The sequence below is a fragment of the Mus caroli genome, unplaced genomic scaffold, assembly GCF_900094665.2.
Source record: "Mus caroli unplaced genomic scaffold, CAROLI_EIJ_v1.1 scaffold_5285_1, whole genome shotgun sequence".
In the NCBI taxonomy this organism is placed as follows: domain Eukaryota; kingdom Metazoa; phylum Chordata; class Mammalia; order Rodentia; family Muridae; genus Mus; species Mus caroli.
Genome location: NW_018390010.1, coordinates 53,634 through 72,666, shown reverse-complemented (window position 1 = coordinate 72,666; position 19,033 = coordinate 53,634). Strand labels below are relative to the sequence as shown.

The window sequence follows — 19,033 nt, the reverse complement described above, 5'->3', positions numbered from 1 at the left end:
GAAAGAAAGAAAGAGAGAGAGAGAGAGAGAGAGAGAGAGAGAAAGAAAGAAAGAAAGAAAGAAAGAAAGAAAGAAAGAAAGAAAGAAAGAAAGAAAGAACAGCTTCCGAGGATGTGAAGTTTAGAGAACCAAGCTGGGACAAGACATCTTCCTTGAAGATTTTATCTCTTTAATTTTTACTTTTGTGAAAGCTCTTTATTCAGGCCCTTAGAGGATTAAACACCATTTCATTTCTATCATTTACATGAATGATTTTCTACTAATTTGCTTCTTAAGCAATGAAAAATTAACTTCTGTTCCATCCATGTTTAGCGACATGAGTGTTTAAATACTTCGAGCAATTAGTGAACCTCAGTGTATTTAGAAGCCACCCTAGTAAAGACCGCTTGGAATCCTAAAGTCACATAAGGTGCATCCTTGTCCTCTCACCAGAACAGTTCAGCACCTCCTGAGATCCCCACCCGTCTTCACATTCTATCATGACACAAATAAAAAATAACATTTGGACATATTGGGTGCACATACTAACTACATGCCCTTAGAAGTTTATCTGCACTAGAATATTGCATTTTCCTGTGATAGAACAATAATGTTAGAACTGAAATTTGGCTCCAAAATACCAAAAACTAAGCACTTTTGGAATGATCTTGTATGAATCAGTGACAATTTAATTAATCCTGAGATAGCTGACAACCTGTGGAATTGGCGACCTATGCTAACAGCTCTGGCAGACTATTGCTAACAACTTAGCAACAAAGCATCAAGAAGCCTGGCATGGTAGGAAATGGGCTTTCCCCCTTTATAAGCACAGACTGCTAGTAAACTTTGGGCCTTGATCAGAAATTTGTCTTGGTCTCATTTCTTCTCTCGCCATTCTCTCTCATACAGCTCCAGCCTCCCACTCAGGAACCAAGTTCGGGTGGCTGCAGGCGGCTACAGGTGGCATCCGAACAGCGACCTGAGTACAGGTGGATCAACTAAGAGAATACTGTCTTGGTAGAGCTCTATAGGAAGATTATGAAGATGTATCCGGCACACTGAGCAATATTTTGTATTCATGTTAGCTCTGGCTTTAAACTTCATCTTTTTGAAATTGTTGCTGTAGGTGCAAAAGGATACAGGCTAGACTGAGTCAGTGTTGGTCCAGCTGATATCAGCTAGGGGTTGACAGTGGAAAATGGGAGAGAAAAAGAAAACAGCCATTTGTCTGCAGTCAAGAACTTCATTAGGCGAGGAGTAGAGCTTAAAATAATAAAATAAAAAGAGTAAAATTTAAAAAAAAATGAGAGAGAGAGAGATCAAGAGAGAAGGAAAATGGATTTCGGAACTCTCCCAGGGATAGAGGGAAATCCAGAGACGTTCGGCTTTCTCTCTGGACTCTACAGGAGACACTCTCAGATCTGGTTACATCAAGTTCTGAACCTTCTCTGTATTGTCTGTGTTTGGTGCACCAATATGTCCATGTGTCAATTCATGTCTGTCTTTGTTTCGTTGTATGAATGACTGTTGTTCTATGTTCCATATTGAAAAAAGGGGTGGGGGGGAATTAAAACATTATCTGCTAGCTATCCATCTCTTGATTTAGTCAGTTTACACATTGGAGGCTGATTTAAGTTGCCCTGAACCTTAGCCAGGAGTGACGCACAGTAGGGTAGCTACTGCTGAAAAACTGTTTTTAAAAAAGGAGTCTGCAGCTTCTTAGTTCTAAGGCAAAAAAGCTGATAGTTGTTTTTTCCAAGAAAATTCTCTGCAATTGTGATTACTGGGTTCAGCAAATGACAAAGTGCTTTTTATCTTAAAATCACAGTTAGAAAAAGTAAAATTCTTCTATTGGTCTAAATTTATAAGATTCATGTAGGCACTTCATTTGGTTTTTGACTGGCCTTAAAGGTAGAAATATGCTCTGCATGCCTTGATCATAGAATATTGGCTTATAAGTAATTGGGTATGGTTAAAAAGGTGTAACATTGGTAACAAGACAGTTAGCTTTAAATTGGTAACTCAGGGTTGGAGTTGTTTTAAATAACAACACATAGCGTAAACCAGCCCAGAAAACTAGGCCTCTAGGATACTTCTAAATTGAGATAATATTTTATGTAATTCTTATCCTAGAAAGTAGACTTAAGTAGAGATAAGATTTAAAACAATGTCTCTTTAATGAAGCATTAAAATTTGCACTGCCATGCATTCATATGTATAAATTGGCAGCCAAACATCATAACATTAAAGTGATGTTTCTGGTATTGATTTTTAAGATAATAAATTGTTTAAAATTGGGTTTTGCTCACCAAAAGTTATATATATATTCTAACGTTGCATAGAAAACTTAAAAATTATGGTTAAAATTGCCAATGTCCCATTGACTGCAGTTTGATTGCAAATTTAAGATCTTTAATTCACCTATATATTGTAATTAGGATGACTACAAAAGCAATCATTTTATGAGAGCACTAATGCAGCTTTCTGCGGCCATACGGCCATACAAAGCAAAGACAGACTTATCTAGATAATTTCGTCTTTGTGCAGAAATTGGACTCTAATACAGTTTGGCTATGGTTGCTGCCTTACAGGGGATTACTGTGCTAGCAACTTTTTCACAATACTAAAGTTATAAGGAATGTTTTAAATATAATATAAGAAAGACTGTCCAAAATTGGAGAAATATACAGACTGTCAAATTGTTCCTCACTACAGAGCCAAGACTCAAGAGGCAGTATGCTCAGATTAAAAAGAAAAAAAATTACATTTGAGTTAATACAAAGCTCTGCTGTTCTATGTTTCATATTGAAAAAAAAATGTGGGGGGGGTGCACTTAAAACGTTACCTGCTGGCTATCCATCTCTTGATTCAGTCAGTTTACATAGTGGAGGCTGATTTAAGTTGACCTGAACCTTAGCCAGGAGAGACACACAGCAGAGTAGCTATTGCTGAAAAACTGTTTTTAAAAAAGGAGTCTGCAGCTTCTTAGTTCTAAGGCAAAAAAAAAAAGCTGTTTTTTTCCTAGAAAATTCTCTGCAATTGTGATTATTGGGTTCAACAAAAAAGCCTCAGCGGGTTTTATGTGGCTTTTGTTTTACAAACTGTGCCTAGGGAAGTTCTTGCCTGTCTTCAGGGGAATTTCTTTTTAGCTAAAACAACATTGTTGCAGATTTATCCAGATGTTGTTCTAAATAAAGTTTAAATTCAGAATTTATAAAAATTCAATCAGGCTGTACAATTTACAAAGGCATTACAATCTGGCGTGGTGGGAGACGGGCTTTCCTCCTTTATAAGCACAGACTGCTAGTAAACATTGGGCCTTTATCAGAAATTTGTCTTAGTTTCATTTCTTCTCTCTCATACAGCTCTGGCCTCCCACTCAGGAACGTGGTTCATGTGACCACAGGTGACTACAGTTTGGCTTTAGCAAAAAGTATATTGTTGGATGGACAGTCTTCATTTTATATGTTAGGGCAAGTGTGTTCTTGATATAACTATTTTCTAAGTTATGAAAAACATGAGTAATAAAAGCTTACCTGATGCCCCTCAGGTATAGCGGTTTGGACTTCTACCGTCCAGAAGGTTTGAGATACACAGAGAACAGTCTGTCCAGGCCAATCTCTTACCCAACTAATTCGTGAAGTTTTGGTATAGGCAACAATTGCATCTCTAATCACCTAATTTTAAAAACAATGGTAAAAATGAACATTCTAGAACAAAAAAAACCATTGGAGAGCTAAACTATTAAACTAAATCAACTCATACCACTTAACTTTTAAAACATGCTCATCCAGTTGATAGATTCACATAAAGAATATGATTAAAATCCTTACATACAAGTTAATTCATATGATCAAGCATATTACATATATTTTGACAAGTATTATCAATTTGTATAAACTTCATTTATCAAATTATTATATGACCAGTTTTAGCCAAAGTTACCATAGATACATTTGTGTTAGATAAGTCTATACACAATTTTAGTGCAAAGTATAAATTCAAGTAATTTCAAAATGACAGCTATCAAATTTGTAGCATATGATTTTTGTTTGGTTAAATCAGCTCTCCACACAATCTCACATACACACAGACAGAACACACATTTCTCTAACTGCTACCTGTGTTTCCGAACTTCTCAACCTGTGTTACTCCCTTTTCTGGACATAGATCCAATGCACAAGACAGTAATAATGGTCATATGGGACAGATGGACAGACCTCTCATGGTAAAGTGAAAGCTACAAATCCACAAGTCTAATTTGTGTTCTTTGTTACAAATTTTCAGTGGGCTGATTTATCTACTTTTTCTACAATTTATCAATGGGAAACACTCTAGTCTGTCTTATATACCAATTAAAAATAGTAACATCCTCTGGGAAGTGATGCTGACTTCACAGTTTAAATTTCAGAAGGGGCTGTCAAAATTAGAGTTTTCAGAGAAATAGATAAGAACAGTTAAAACTTTCTAGACTTCCAGTTTAGCTGGAGTCTCATAGGACAAATGCCAAGAGGTAACTGCCCATGGTAACATTTTTAGCAAACCATAAAAGGCACAGGCAGGGCAGACTAGAAAAGAAAGCAAATGGCTAAAGAATGGAAGAAACAGTGAGGACATCAGGCACTTCAGACTCGGAGCCCAGAGGACCCAAGCTGAATCTACCCCGAAAGCCTCCTCCCCCAAGGACCAGAAATTGCCATGCAAGCTTCCAAAGGAGGGAAGCAACCAGCAGCCCTACCCAGCTATAAGGCCAATAAATCACAATGACCAGCATGGCAATATCCCTAAGGGTGCAGTAGTGGCATATACACATCGGCAGTAACCAACAGCTCTCTAATTTGATGTAAGACCCTCTCAACATGAAAGAAAACATTCCTGGTACTGAAAACTTAATCACAGAGGAGGTGAATCTAAAACTACCACTTTATTAAACCAGCATAACCCATAACTACACTCTAAATGTTTATCCTTATACTTATAGATGATAAGTATAGAGTATAGTTCTTACCCCTCAATAAATGTGGGCAGAGAACCACCAATGACCAAAATTCAGAGATGTGGAACCCAGTCCCAGCTAATACATCTGTAGCCCAACTTCTGCACTTAAAGCTCAGAGATTACTGAGGAAATGGTGGCAGAATGAATGAATGTAAGGGCCAGTAGAACAGGAAGTTTGCTGTGAGGCTGTTTCCCAAAAGTGAAGTCTCACCTGTAAAGCTGCCTAAATAGAACCTGAACAAGAATGACACCCACAGAGATGCTAATGTGAAAGGGAGAAAAGCCTACAGCCTCAACCCTATACAAGGGACTACAGGCAGCAAAGGATGTTTGAGAGCAGTCTTCCTCAGGGAAGTGCACATTAATTGACTACCCAATGCCAAATGAATGAGAAACATCACACAGACTGAGCAGACTGTATTTATGTATTTAGGCATGTGTGCACACACCCATCACAGCAATTAAGGAAAATTAAAGATTAGAAAAAAATTTTTTTTAAAAAGCATATTAGGTTTGGAAGAGAACAAGGTGTATATAGCAGGTAAATGAGAGACCCTGGAGGAAGAAAGGGGGAAAAGGAAAATTATAACTTCAAAATTTAAAAAATTAAAAAAAAAAATGAAAGAAACAAAGGCTAGAAAAAGCACAGTAGAAGTAGTTAGGATGTGTTCTCGAAGGTCACTGTGGGAACAGAAAGAATGAAACAAAAATTTAAGATATACAAATGCCGGGTGGTGGTGGCACACGCCTTTAATCCCAGCACTTGGGAGGCAGAGGCAGGCGGATTTCTGAGTTCGAGGCCAGCCTGGTCTACAAAGTGAGTTCCAGGATAGCCAGAGCTATACAGAGAAACCCTGTCTTGAAAACAAAACAATACAAAACAAACAAACAAACAAAAAAGATATACAGATGCTGCACAGTTTGGTGAAGAGAAACACAGTTATATAAATTTTCTACAGTACTCAAACTCTACTAAGCTCATTTAAGTCATATAGTGTGTGTGTGTGTGTGTGTGTGTGTGTGTGTGTGTGTGTGTTTAAAATCAATACTTCCCAAGTAAAACTCGTCTCCTGAGAGGCTCTGCCAATGCCTGAAAAATATAGAAGTAGATGCTGACAGCCATCCATTGGACAGAGCACAGGGTCCCCAATGAAGGAGCTAGAGAAAGGTCCCAAGGAACTGAAGGGGTTTGCAGCCCCATAGGAGGAACAACAATATGAACTAACCAGTACACCCAGAGCTTCCTGGGACTAAACCACCAATCAAAGAAAACACATGGTGGGACTCATGGCTCTAGCTGCATATGTAGATGAGGACAGCCTCAGTGATCAATCATCAATGGGAGGAGAGGCCCTTGAAAATTTTGTCTTGGACTCTTTATTTTCTCGCCGTCTAGTCTCTTTCAGCCCTAGCCTGCCTTTCAGGAGTACCTGGTTCGCGTGGCCATGGGCGGCCACATCCTGGTGGGAATTCCACATACACACACAGCATTAAGATTTACATGCACCAAGTATGTGAAATACACAAAGATGCTTCCAAGGTGGGACTAAAATTACATAAGCAACAGCATGTCTCCTCACGATGAAAGCACCTACAAGCAGCTGCATACAATTAGGCACACATGCTGTACAGCCTGAGTGCCATTTTGTTCCACCTTAAATGAGTCATTGCAAAATAACCATTTCAGATTAAACCACGCATTTCCTCTAAATTATCTGTAATGGTTATGCTAATAACTAAATGAATTTGACTCAATTTATAATCCTCTCTGCTCATGTCTATCAGTGTTTCCAGACAAGTCTAAGTGAGGAGGGAAGACCCACCCTGAATATGGGCAGCACTGTCCCACACAGTAGGTTTTCATAAGTAAATTATAAATAAAAATGAGAAAGTAAAGTGAATGCCAGCACTCACCTCTCTGTCTCCCATGTTGTGACAGACTGTGTTCCTTTCAACTGCAAGCCCCAAACAAAGCCTTTAAACTGCCTTTGTCAAACATTTTGTCACGGCAAGAAGGAACTAATACATCAATTACCAATTAGACTTTGAATAGTAATTTATGTCTTATAAATCACTACCTAATTATTAGTCTACTTATCAATGACATATTTGTAGCAACATTAATAATGCATTATTTTTTCCTAAAAATAATAAATATAACCAATTACCTTGTGAATGGACTTAATCATAGCCTTCTCTAACTCAACCAACCACTTCTCCACCTGGCCCCTGGCTTTGGCTGTTGAAATGGTATCTACAAGCTCCACGACTTCTCCCTCACTACTTTTCATATGTGTAATATCCAAAGTTTCTGTAAATTCGACCTTTGCAATTCCTTCAAAGCATTTCTTGAGGTGAGGCTGCACTCTGTTGGAAAAAAAAATTAAACAATTGATCAAAGTAATACAGTTCCTCACATGTCAGGGTTCTTTGTATACTTATCTTCCTTTAACATTTAAATGGGTACAAAGCAGTAGGCATATCTGTGTTGTCAATGCAATGAGCTGAGAGATGCTAAATAGGAGCACAGTGAACCAAGCAGTTTTAGGTACAGCACTCTAGCAGGTCTTCCAGCACTGTGAGCCAGTCTTCTAATGCACATAGCCATTTCAAGTGGGATCTTCAACAGTGTTGAAACTCACGGGCTTGGCTTTAGTATCTAAGTACTTTACAGCTTGGTGAGTCAACAGATCTAGCATGCCCACCATCGTTCTGGCCACTGTAATATAGACTGTGACTAACACCTCACTTGGGCACATTTTCAGCTTTATCCGTCTTTAAATGAGCAAAGAGAAGTAGTGAGTAAAACTCACATGGAATTGTGAACTTGAACTTATCTGTCTGGGCTCTGTGACTTTTCCTGTGTGTGTACAAGATATACAATAAACTTATTTATTCAATAAAATATTTATTCACTGCCTGTTTTAGGTCAGATCTCTTCCCAAGGATTGAGGAATGTGCAATTTAAAAACAACAACAAAACCTAGAGAAATCCTTTGCTGCTGTGGGAGCTTGTTCTGCTAAGGAGGAGGAGAAGCAGTCAGCACACATATTAGAGCCCATGCCTGTGACAGCAAATTTGAAGAAGGAAAACAAGACAGAGACAAGCCTCAGGGAGAAGTGGCCAGAGCAAGCTGGCTGTCGGAAGTATACCATTTTCAGTTGAGTGGATGTGAGTGGTCTCCCTGAGTGGCAGATGTTGGCTCCAGGGCTTCCAGGAAACAGATGAACAGGTCAGTGGATGCTGAAGGAATGTGCTAAAGCCAGTGGTTCTTAAGCTTCCTAATGCTGCTACCCTTTAATACAGTTCCTGGTGCTGTGGTGACCCCAACCATAAAATTATTTCCTTTGTTACTTCATAATTCTTACTTTGCTACTACTATGAATCATAATCTAAATATCTAATTATTTTTATTATATTGATATATATAATATATTGCAAAATAATTTGTAAAGTACTTAACTGATAAAAATATAAAATTTTTAAAATATAAATACCACAAAAGAGTCCTGACCCACAGATGAAGAAGCACTGAGCAGAGTCCCATGGACCATGAAGGGGAAGGCATCCCCAGTTACAGGCCAGCTGCAAGGAAGCAGGTGGGGCAAAGCAGAGTGAAAAGGCCACTAAAGCCAACCTTCGGGCTCTCCAGCTTTCTCTCAAAAGCTACACCTGTCAGCCTGTGCTTGTTACAAAAATAAGAAGTAAACTACACCCACCTAAACAGGCTAGCTGTCAACCTCATCCCTATTTGTGACATATTTGAGAATGACCCACCGCTGAGACCATAGAAGTCATAAAGCACCACAACGCCTGGCTTTTATTGATGTACTTTGAATATGGATGAAAAGATCAATATGGTGAAGAGGAGAGGTGGACCTTCAAAATCTTAAAAAATATGCAGTAAAATAAAAATTCCACTCCAAGGTCCATGCCCTTCAGAAATAATTATTCAGAAACATAATGCAAATACTATAATTGCAAATACTCTTAGAACATTCTGGTAGAGAGTTCATATAAATGTAGCTAGCTGTCCATCACCATTTATTTTCTATCTTATTCCAAAATATTAAATTTGACCAGATGAGTGTAGTCGAGCATCTGGGGATGGACGCACTTACCGGGTGGGATCCTTAGTCTCAGACAGGATCTCGAGGAGCTCATCATTCGACAGGAAGAAGAACCTGGGGAAGAAGAGGCGCTTCTTTTCCAAGTACTCATTCAGCCCTTTAAGAATGAGCTCCAAGAGTTCATTGGACTTTTTCAGCCTTTCCAGCATTCGCTCGATAGTCACAACTGCCAGGACTTGCTTATTCTAAAAATAGTAAGCAAATAGCACTTGTCTCAGTTTGATTTCTGTCGCTTGGATAAACACTATGACCAAAAGCAATTCATGGAAGAAAGGGTGTTGTTCATCTAACGTCTCCAGGTCACAGCCCATCACTGAGGAAACCAAGGAAGCAGCCCAAGCTGAAACCTCAACACGGGAACTGAACCTGAGACCTCAGAAGAGTGCTATTCCTCAAGGCTTGTGGAGTCTGGATTTTATACAACTCAGGACCAAGTTACCGTGGGGGGGAGGGGGGGCGGGGGGGTTGTCATTGCCCACAGTGGGCTGGACCCTTTCACATCAATCATTATTCAAGAAAATACTTCACAATCATGCACACAGGCCAGTCTGATAAAGGCAATTGCTCAGTGGAGATTCCCTCTTCCCAGTAGCCTTTAGTTTCTATAAAGTTGAGAAAAAAATACCCAGTGCAGCATGCAATTCAAAATAGTAGTTATTCATTTTTATTTCCATTTACATTATAGTTGAAATTTTTCATTTAATAGAACAAAGATTATGGGAACTTATAAAATGGTAATCTTGAATATTCTATGCCTGCCATGCTCTTTCACATAACAGTCATGTTGGGAACACCTCAAGCCACAGTGTTCCCAACTTCCCACTGTAAATAGCAACGTAATAGGACATTCTAGGAAGGTTATGTGAAATTCAAACAAGAGGATGCCAATTTAAGAGTAAACACTGAATTTTAATATTAACTAATAACTTATTTTTTCAATTGTACTCAACCATGACTGAAAGTTATACCAAAATATCAGTTGAAAATTGTTTCACATATGAATTTTATTCTAGGACTAGAGATAGGGCTGAATCATCCTTCAGCACATGCAGGGCCCTGGTTTCCATTGCCAGCTCCAGCACAAAGAAAACGCTTTCTTTGCTTTTCTCTTTTTCTAGTGGGGCTCAGAAAATTAAAATTCTCTTATTTATTGGATATTTTACTTATTTACATTTCAATGTTATCCCTTTTCCTGGTTTCCACTCTGAAAACTCCCTATCCCATCCTCCCTCTCCCTGCTCCTCATAGATGAGGGTGCTCCCCCATCCACCCACCCACTCCCACCTCCCCAACCTGGCATTCCCCTACACTGAGGCATCAAGCATTCACAGCACCAAGAGCCTCTCCTCTCATTCATGTCCGACAAGGCCATCCTCTGCTATATATGCAGCTGGAGCCATAGGTCCCTCCATGTGTAATCTTTGGTTGGTTGATATTGTTGTTCTTCCTATGAGGTTGCAAACCCCCTCATCTTCTTCTGTCCTACCTCTAACTCTTCCATTGGGGATTGCATGCTCAGTCCAATGGTAGACTCTGAGTATCCACCTCTGTATTTATCAGGATTTTGAAGAGCTGCTCAGGAGACAACTATATCAGGCTCCTTTCAGCATGAACTTCTTGGCATTTGCAATGGTGTCTGGATTTGGTGTCTATATATAGGATGGGTACCCAGGTGAGGCAGTCTCTGGATGGCCTTTCCTTCAGTCTCTGATCTACACTTTGTCTCTGTATTTCCTCCCTTGAGTATTTTGTTCCCCCTTCTAAGAAGGACTGAAGCACCCACACTTTGGTCTTCCTTCTTCTTGACCTTCATGTAGTCTGAATTGAATCTTGGGTATTCTGACCTTTTGAGCTAATATCCACTTATCACTGACTGCATACCATGTGGGTACTTTTGAGACTGGGTTACCTCATTCAAGGATGGTATTTTCTAATTCCATGCATTTGCCTAAGAATTTCATGAAGTCATTGTTTTTTATAGCTGAGTAGTACTCCATTGTGTGAATATACCACATTTTTTGTATTCATTCCTATGTCGAAGGACATCTGGGTTCTTTCAAGCTTCTGTCTATTATAAATAAGGCTGCTATGAACATAGAGGAGCATGTGTCCTTATTACATGTTGGAGCGTCTTTTGGGTATATGCCCAGGAGTGGTATTGCTGGGTTTACAAGTAGAACTATGTCCAATTTTCTGAGGAACTGCCAGACTGATTTTCAGAGGGATTGTACCAACTTGCAGTCCCAACAGCAATGGAGAAGTGTTCCTCTTTCTCCACATCCTCACCAGCATCTGCTGTCACCTGAGTTTTTCATCTTAGCCATTCTGACTGGTGTGAGGTGAAATCTCCAGGTTGTTTTAATTTGCATTTCTCTGATGACTAAGGATGTTGAATACTTATTTAGGTGCTTCTCAGCCATTTGGTACTCCTCAGTTTAGAATTCTCTGTTTAGCTCTGTACCCCATTTTTAATAGGGTTATTTGATTCTCTGGAGTCTAACTTCTTGAGTTACTTGTATATATTGGACATTAGCCCTCTATTGGATATAGGATTGGTAAATATTTTTTCCCAATCTGTTGGTTACCATTTTGTCCTACTGACAGTGTCCTTTGACTTACAGAAGCGTTGCAATGTTATGAAGTCCCATTTGTCAATTGTTAATCATAGAGCATAAACCAGTCATGTTCTGTTTATGAAAATTTCCCCTGCTCATGTGTTCGAGGCATTTCCCCACTTTCTCTTCTGTTAGTTTCAGTGTATCTGGTTTTGTGATCCACTTGGACTTGATCTTTGTACCAGGAGATAAAAATGGATCAATTTGCAGTCTTCTACATGCTGACCTCCAGTTGAACCAGTACCATTTGTTAGAAAGGCTGTCTTTTTTCCGCTGGATGGTTTTAGCTCCTTTGTCAAAGATCAAGTGACCATAGGTTTATGGATTCATTTCTGGATCTTCAAGTCTATTCCTTTGATCTACCTGTCTGTCTCTGTACCAATACCATGCGGTTTTTATCAGTACTGCTTAATATCAGGGATGGTGATTGCCCCAAAAATTCTTCTAGTGTTGAGAAAAGTTTTCACTCTCATGGGTTTTTGTTATTCCAAGTGAATTTGCAAGTTGCTCTTTCTAACTCTATGAAGAATTGATTTGGAATTTTGATGGGGATTCAGTGTATCTGTAGACTGCTTTCGGCAGGATGGCCATTTTTACTATATTAATCCTGCCAATCCATGAGCATGGGAGATCTTTACATCTTCTGAGATCTTCAATTTCTTTCTTCAGAGACTTGAAGTTCTTGTCATAAAGAACTTTTACTTGCTTGGTTAGAGTCACAAAAAGGTATTTTATATTATTTGTGACTATTATGAAGGGTGTCATTTCCCTAATTTCTTTCTTAGTCTGTTTATCCTTTGAGTATAGGAAGGCTACCAATTGGTTTGAGTTAATTTTATATCCAGTCATTTTGCTGAAGTTGTTTATCAGGTTTAAGAGTTATCTGGTGGAATTTTTGGGTTCACTTAAATATATTATCATGTTATCTGCAAACAGTGATATTTTTGACTTCTTCCTTTCCAATTTGTATCCCTTAGACCTCCCTTTGTTTTCTAATTGCTCTGGCTAGGACTTTGAGTACTATATTGAATAGGTAGGGAGAGTGTGGGCAACCTTGTCTAGTTCCTGATTTTAGTGGGATTGCTTCAAGTTCCTCTCCATTTAGCTTGATGTTTGCTACTGGTTTGCTGTATATTGCTTTTTACTATGTTTAGGTATTGACCTTGAATTTTTCCAATTGTTTATTAGATATTTTCTTCATTTACATTTCAAATGCTATCCCAAAAGTCCCCTCCCCCCCACACACACGACATGCTCCCTTAATAACACACTCCCACTTCTTGGCCCTGGTGTTCCCCTGTACCCTAGTAGACATAAAGTTTGCAAGACCAAGGGGCCTCTCTTCCCAGTGATGGTAGAGTAGGCCATCTTCTGCTACATATGCAGCTAGAGACACAAGCTCTGAGAGTACTGGTTAGTTCATATTGTTCCACCTGTAGGGTTGTGGACCCCTTCAGCTCCTTGGGTACTTTCTCTAGCTCCTCCATTGGGTGCCCTGTGTTCTGTTCAATAGATCGACTGTAAGCCTGGCACTGCCATAGCCTCACAAGAGATAGCTATATCAGGGTCCTTTCAACAAAATCTGGCTGGCATGTGCAATAGTATCTGTGTTTGGTGGCTGATTATGGAATGGATCCCTGGGTGAGGTAGTCTTTGGATGGTCCAATCTTTCCTCTTAGCTCCAAACTTTGTCTCTGTAACTCCTACCATGGATATTTTGTTCCCTATTCTAGGAGGAATGAAGTATCCACACGTTGATCTTCCTTCTTCTTGGTTTTCTTGTTTTGCAAATTGTATCTTGGTTATTCTAAGTTTCTGGGCTAATATCGATTATCAGTGAGTGCATATCATGTGAGTTCTTTTGTGATTGGGTTACCTCACTCAGGATGATATCCCTCAGATGCATCCATTTGCCTAAGAATTTCATGAATTCATTGCTTTTAATTGCTGAGTAGGACTCCATTGTGTAAATGTATCACATTTTCTGTATCCATTCCTCTGTTGAGGGGCATCTGGGCTCTTTCCAGCTTCTGGCTACTATAAATAAGGCTGCTATGAACATAGTGGAGCATGTGTCCTTATTACCAGTTGGAACATCTTCTGTGTATATGCCCAGGAGAGGTATTTCTGGATCTTCCTTTTAGTATTATGTCCAGTTTTCTGAAGAACCGCCAGACTGATTACCAGACTGGTTGTACAAGTTTGCAATCCCACCAACAATGGAGGAGTGTATTGTTTGTCTTTGTCACTGAGGTGCATTTCCTGTATGCAGCAAAATGCTGGGTCCTATTTATATATCCAAGTCTGTTAGTCTATGTCTTTTTATTTGGGAATTGAGTCCACTGATGTTAAGAGATATTAAGGACAAGTGACTGTTGCTTCCTGTTATTTTTGTTGTTAGAGATGGAATAATGTGTGTGTGGCTATCTTCTTTTGGATTTGTTGATAGAAGATTACTTTCTTGTTTTGTCTAAGGTGTAGTTTCCCTCCCTGTGTTGGAGTTTTCCATCTATTATCCTTTGTAGGGCATGATTTGTGAAAAGATATTGTATAAATTTGGTTTTGTCATGGAATATCTTGGTTTCTCTATGGTAATTTGGAGTTTTGCTGGGTATAGTAGTCTGGGTTGGCATTTGTGTTCCTTTAGGGTCTGTATGACATCTGAATCTGGATCTTGTAGTTTTCATATTCTCTGTTAAGAAGTCTGGTGTAATTCTGATAGGTCTGCCTTTATATGTTACTTGACCTTTTCCCCTTAGTGCTTTTAATACTCTTTGTTTTGTGAATTTTATGTTTTGATAATTATGTGATGAGAAGAATTTCTTTTCTGGTCCAGTCTATTTGGAGTTTGGTAAGCTTCTTATATGTTTATGGGCATCTCATTCTTTAGGTATGGGAAGTTTTCTTCTATAATTTTGTTGAAGATATTTACTGGCCCTTTAAGATGAGAATCTTCACTCTCTTCTCTACCTATTATCCTTAGGTTTGGTCTTCTCATTGTGTCCTGGATTTCCTGGATACTTTGGATTAGAAGCTTTTTGCATTTTGTATTTTCTTTGACTGTCCTGTCAATGTTTTCTATGGTATCTTCTGTACCTGAGATTCTCTCTTCTATCTCTTGTATTCTGTTGGTGATGCTTGCATCTATGATTCCTGATCTCTTTTCTGGGTTTTCTATCTCCAGAGTTGTTTTCCCTTTGTGATTTCTTTATTGTTTCTATTTCCATTTTTAGATCCTGGATGGTTTTGTTCAATTCCATCACTTGTTTGGTTGTGTTTTCCAATAATTCTTTAAAGGATTTTTATGTTTCCTCTTTAAGGGCTTCTACCTGTTTACCTGTGTTCTTCTGTATTTCTTTAAGGGAGTTATTTATGTCCTTCTTAAAGTCCTCTATCATGATCATGAGATGTGATTTTAAATTCTTATCTTGCTTTTCCCATATGTTGTGGTATCCAGGACTTGCTGTGGTAGAAGAACTGGGTTCTAATAATGCCAAGTATCCTTGGTTTCTGTTACCTAGGTTCTCAAACTTGCCTCTCACCATCTGGTTACCTCAGGTGTTAGTTGGTCTTGCTGTCTCTTACTGACGATTGTCCTTCCTGTGGGCCTGTGAGCCTGTGATCTTAGGTGTGTCAGCACTCCTAGAGAGACCTGGGTGGAATTTGGGTGCAGAGGGCTGTAGGATAGCCTTAATTCCTGGAGTAGATGGGGACCAGAAGGATCCTGTCCCCATCTGTTTAGCTGTTTCTGTGCCCTCTCTTTCTTTCCAAGAGTCTCACATGTCTTTTGTTAGTGTGGTTTTGGCTTTTCTTCTTTCTTTCTTTTTTTTTATTTCTGGCCTCAAATTTACTGTGCAGCTATCCAGGAGCTCCTCATGGGCCTTGTACTTCTGCCTCCTGTGTGCCAGCATACAGCCTCTCTTATGCCACCATTCAGGGCTTTTGTTAGTAATTAGAACGCTGCTGAAAAGACAGCATGGTTTGCTTTGTGTTGAATTGTGATGATATTACAGAAACAATAATTTAGCAAAGAAATATAACTATCATTAATACCTCAATAAAACAAAAGTATGGACCATGTGCAATGAGAGATTAAAGAATCTCCAATTTTTAAAGGCATTTCATTGCAATTTTCAGAAGATTTTGTGTTTCAAATAGATATTTAATACTCCCCCAATACTCCCTTTCTCCCTCCTTTGTCTCTGTCTCTGTCTCTGTCTCCGTCTTCCTCTCACTCTTCCCACACATGCACATATTTACAAACTCAGGACATTATTTTTAAATGTGCAAGCCAGTCATACAGTGTGGACTTGTACTGTTATGAATCTAAATCTAAAATCCAAAATAGTGTTCTTTGAGCGCCACCATCTGGAAGAAAATGTGTTTCTCTTGTTTGAAAAAAAATTACTGCTAATAAAAGTGAATTTTTCCTTTCACAGATTAACAATAATTGTTTGGTTTGAACTCTGGTAGCTTACTATAATTTGATTATTTTAGGTCTGATATTTGAAAGTTATGATGTTCAACTTTTAGAATAACTAGGTTTTGTTCAGTAAATATAGTCTCTGATCAGCAAGAAATAAGCTCCCCCTCCAAAAACAAAAAACAAAACCAAAAACCAAAAACCAAATCATTTAGGTACAGCCAATAAGCTAACCATCTCCAATCTGAAATGCTTAGAACAGATATGCTTTGTATTTCAAAGCTGTGTGGGTTTAATATTTAAATTAAATATTTAAATTAAACATTAAATATTTAATGTTTAAATATTTGTAAACACTTTACTGGTTGAACATCTTAAATTTGAAAGTCAAAAATCCAAAATAAAAGCTTCAGTATTTGAGGCAACACATGTTTTTAATTGGATATGCTAAAGATGTTTTAAATTTTTGAAGTCAATTCTACTTAGCCAGGTTAGCGCAATGGCTCTGATCCAAATACAAACTTCCAAATGTTCTGTATGCATTTGCATATGGACTAAAACCACAGAAAATTATCCTTACATGCCTGGAAGATAACTCACATAGAGACAGACTCAGGCTTGGACAAAGCAAAGGCCCCTGGTGAGACATGCTGACTTCTATCCTGCTTTCTACTCCCTTGTACCTGTCTATCATGTATCATGTGTTTAATCTCTATTCTTTAAAATGGGGAAGACAGCTCTTTCTCAAAGGTGGCATAAAGACAGAAATGAAAGAACATTGGACCCTCTACACTCTGCCTGGCTGCCAATGATTAGCTTAGATACGATTGCAAGGTGCTTTAATAGATGCTACTAGAAATTTAAAATTTAGTGTGGTTTCCTAGAATCCTGTATGTATATTATAATTTTTGGTTATGTATATTATATGTATACATATATGTAAGATATATGTATATATATATTTTATGTATATTATAATTTTTGGTTTTATAGTGTGTGTGTTGTTCATAACCATCACCAATCTGAAAAGCCCAAATGAGGATTGATAAAATTGACTGACATGTCCAGAATAAATGACCTACAGAGCCTGAAGCTTTCATTTTGGCTAATGGAGAAAGATTTCTCATCCCCACTGCCAGGAGATTTAGAGGAAATATAACATGTATATGTGTAATGGAATTAAGCTCCAACACTTAGTAAGCTTCTGGAGGAATTACCTTCCTCATCTTAAATCCCCAGACAGCAGAGAACTGGTAAGGACCTCATTAAACCTCTAGCACTCGGAGTAGTAAGGCAGGCTGACTACGGATCCATAAGGGTCTTCCAACTCTGAGACTCCGGTTCTGTCAGGAATTGGAAATCTTTAAGACCCAGAATATTAATATAGATTCCAGGCATCATTTACCTGAAATTTTCAGAGATTTTTCAGAATAAACTCAGAAATCTTTAGAACTAGTAATAATTCCAGGATCAGTCTTGATTATTCAACAGCTATCTCTCAAAGGCCCAGCTCTGTGTCATCAAGTTCTTGGGGCTTGGTAACAGTAGTCAACATAACAAAGATCCCAGACTCCATGAACAGTGAGGAGCACCAAAATAATAATAATAATAACAGAGGTAATGATTGATGAACTACACAGTCATCACATTCTCTCACATCCTTCTTACACTGGAAGATGCTGGGAATGAATGGTCTGAGGTGACCTGTGCCAAGCAGCTCCATCTCTGTCATTTTTCCCAGTAGCATGAGCTCTCTTATGGTCCCGGTGTCATGTTTTGGTAGTTCTCACAATATGTCGAGCCTTTATTATTACCCATGCTGTGGAGATCTGAGATCAATGATCTCTGGTGTTACTATCCTGGCGTGGTGAGCAGCAAGACTCACACCACATAAAGCAGCAACTTAATCAATCTGGCTCCCCTGCCCCTCACACAACAGCAGTGTTGAAACAAGGCCAATTAATAACCTTACTATGGTGTCCAACTGTTTAAGAGAAATTAAGTCAATGTCTCCTACTTTGAATCAAAAACCAGGGATGTAAAGAAGGTCTGCTGAAGGCCAGGACAGACTCAGAGCTAAGATCACTGTGACAAACAGTTAATAATGCTGTGAATGCAAAGTTCTGGGGGGGGGAGGGGGATTAAAAGTACCACCACAGTGTACACATGAACAGGAATATAACAGCTTTATAGCTCACACAGAGAAGGTTCCAATGGTCTGGAAAGAAAGATATCTATGGCCACAGACTTATTTTAAAACAGGAGCACTGAAGAAGCTGCAGAGAAAAAAATTAAGTTTGTAGAGGTTGAGCTACAATGTTTAAGGAAAGACACTGTGATCTAGAAGCACACACTGGAACAGTCACTGCTATGAAGTTACAGTTACCCAGAAGCTGTAGTAGAGGAACTGGTGAAGGTGGCCACACGAAAAGGCTGAATTTTGAATATAAGAAAATAGTCTTTTGTCCTTTAAGACTTTCACAGCTATCAAGAAAAACCCAGTGCCAAGATTAACCTACAAAGAGCAGGCTGACTTCCTCTGTCAGAGACTGACTCTAAGTTGAAGCTGGTACTTATTTACTGTAAAAGTAACTTTTATTCATCAGATGTAGTTGCTTCAGAGGCTCACTGCTGAATAACCTCACCCTTACTAGCTCTTTCTGAACTCTGGCTACCTGGTTCGACTCAGCTGTTCTGGCACAAAATCCTCAAGCTGACTAATTCAAACTGTCTTTTCTCTGTTTCTGACGGAATTGCTCTGCTTAACCTCAAACCAACTCTGATAATCTGTTGTAATCTTCTGGCTCCTTGTTCTCTGGCTTCCCCTGTGTCTGGCTTGTAAAACTGTGCCAATAAAACTCCTCCTGACCCCTCCTGTTTTCTCTCT

At 38.8% G+C, this 19,033-nt stretch overlaps 1 protein-coding gene across 1 annotated transcript in view; it reads right to left on the bottom strand.

The window, feature by feature from the left end:
• The window catches only part of LOC110288425 (dynein heavy chain 7, axonemal-like), a gene marked incomplete at both ends in the record, with an annotated part of 111,435 nt that overhangs the window by 48,101 nt on the left and 44,301 nt on the right, over window positions 1-19,033 (bottom strand). Inside the window, 3 exon segments of the mRNA XM_021154779.1 lie at window positions 3,516-3,656; window positions 7,146-7,344; window positions 9,100-9,293. Coding sequence (XP_021010438.1) covers window positions 3,516-3,656; window positions 7,146-7,344; window positions 9,100-9,293 — 534 coding nt within the window.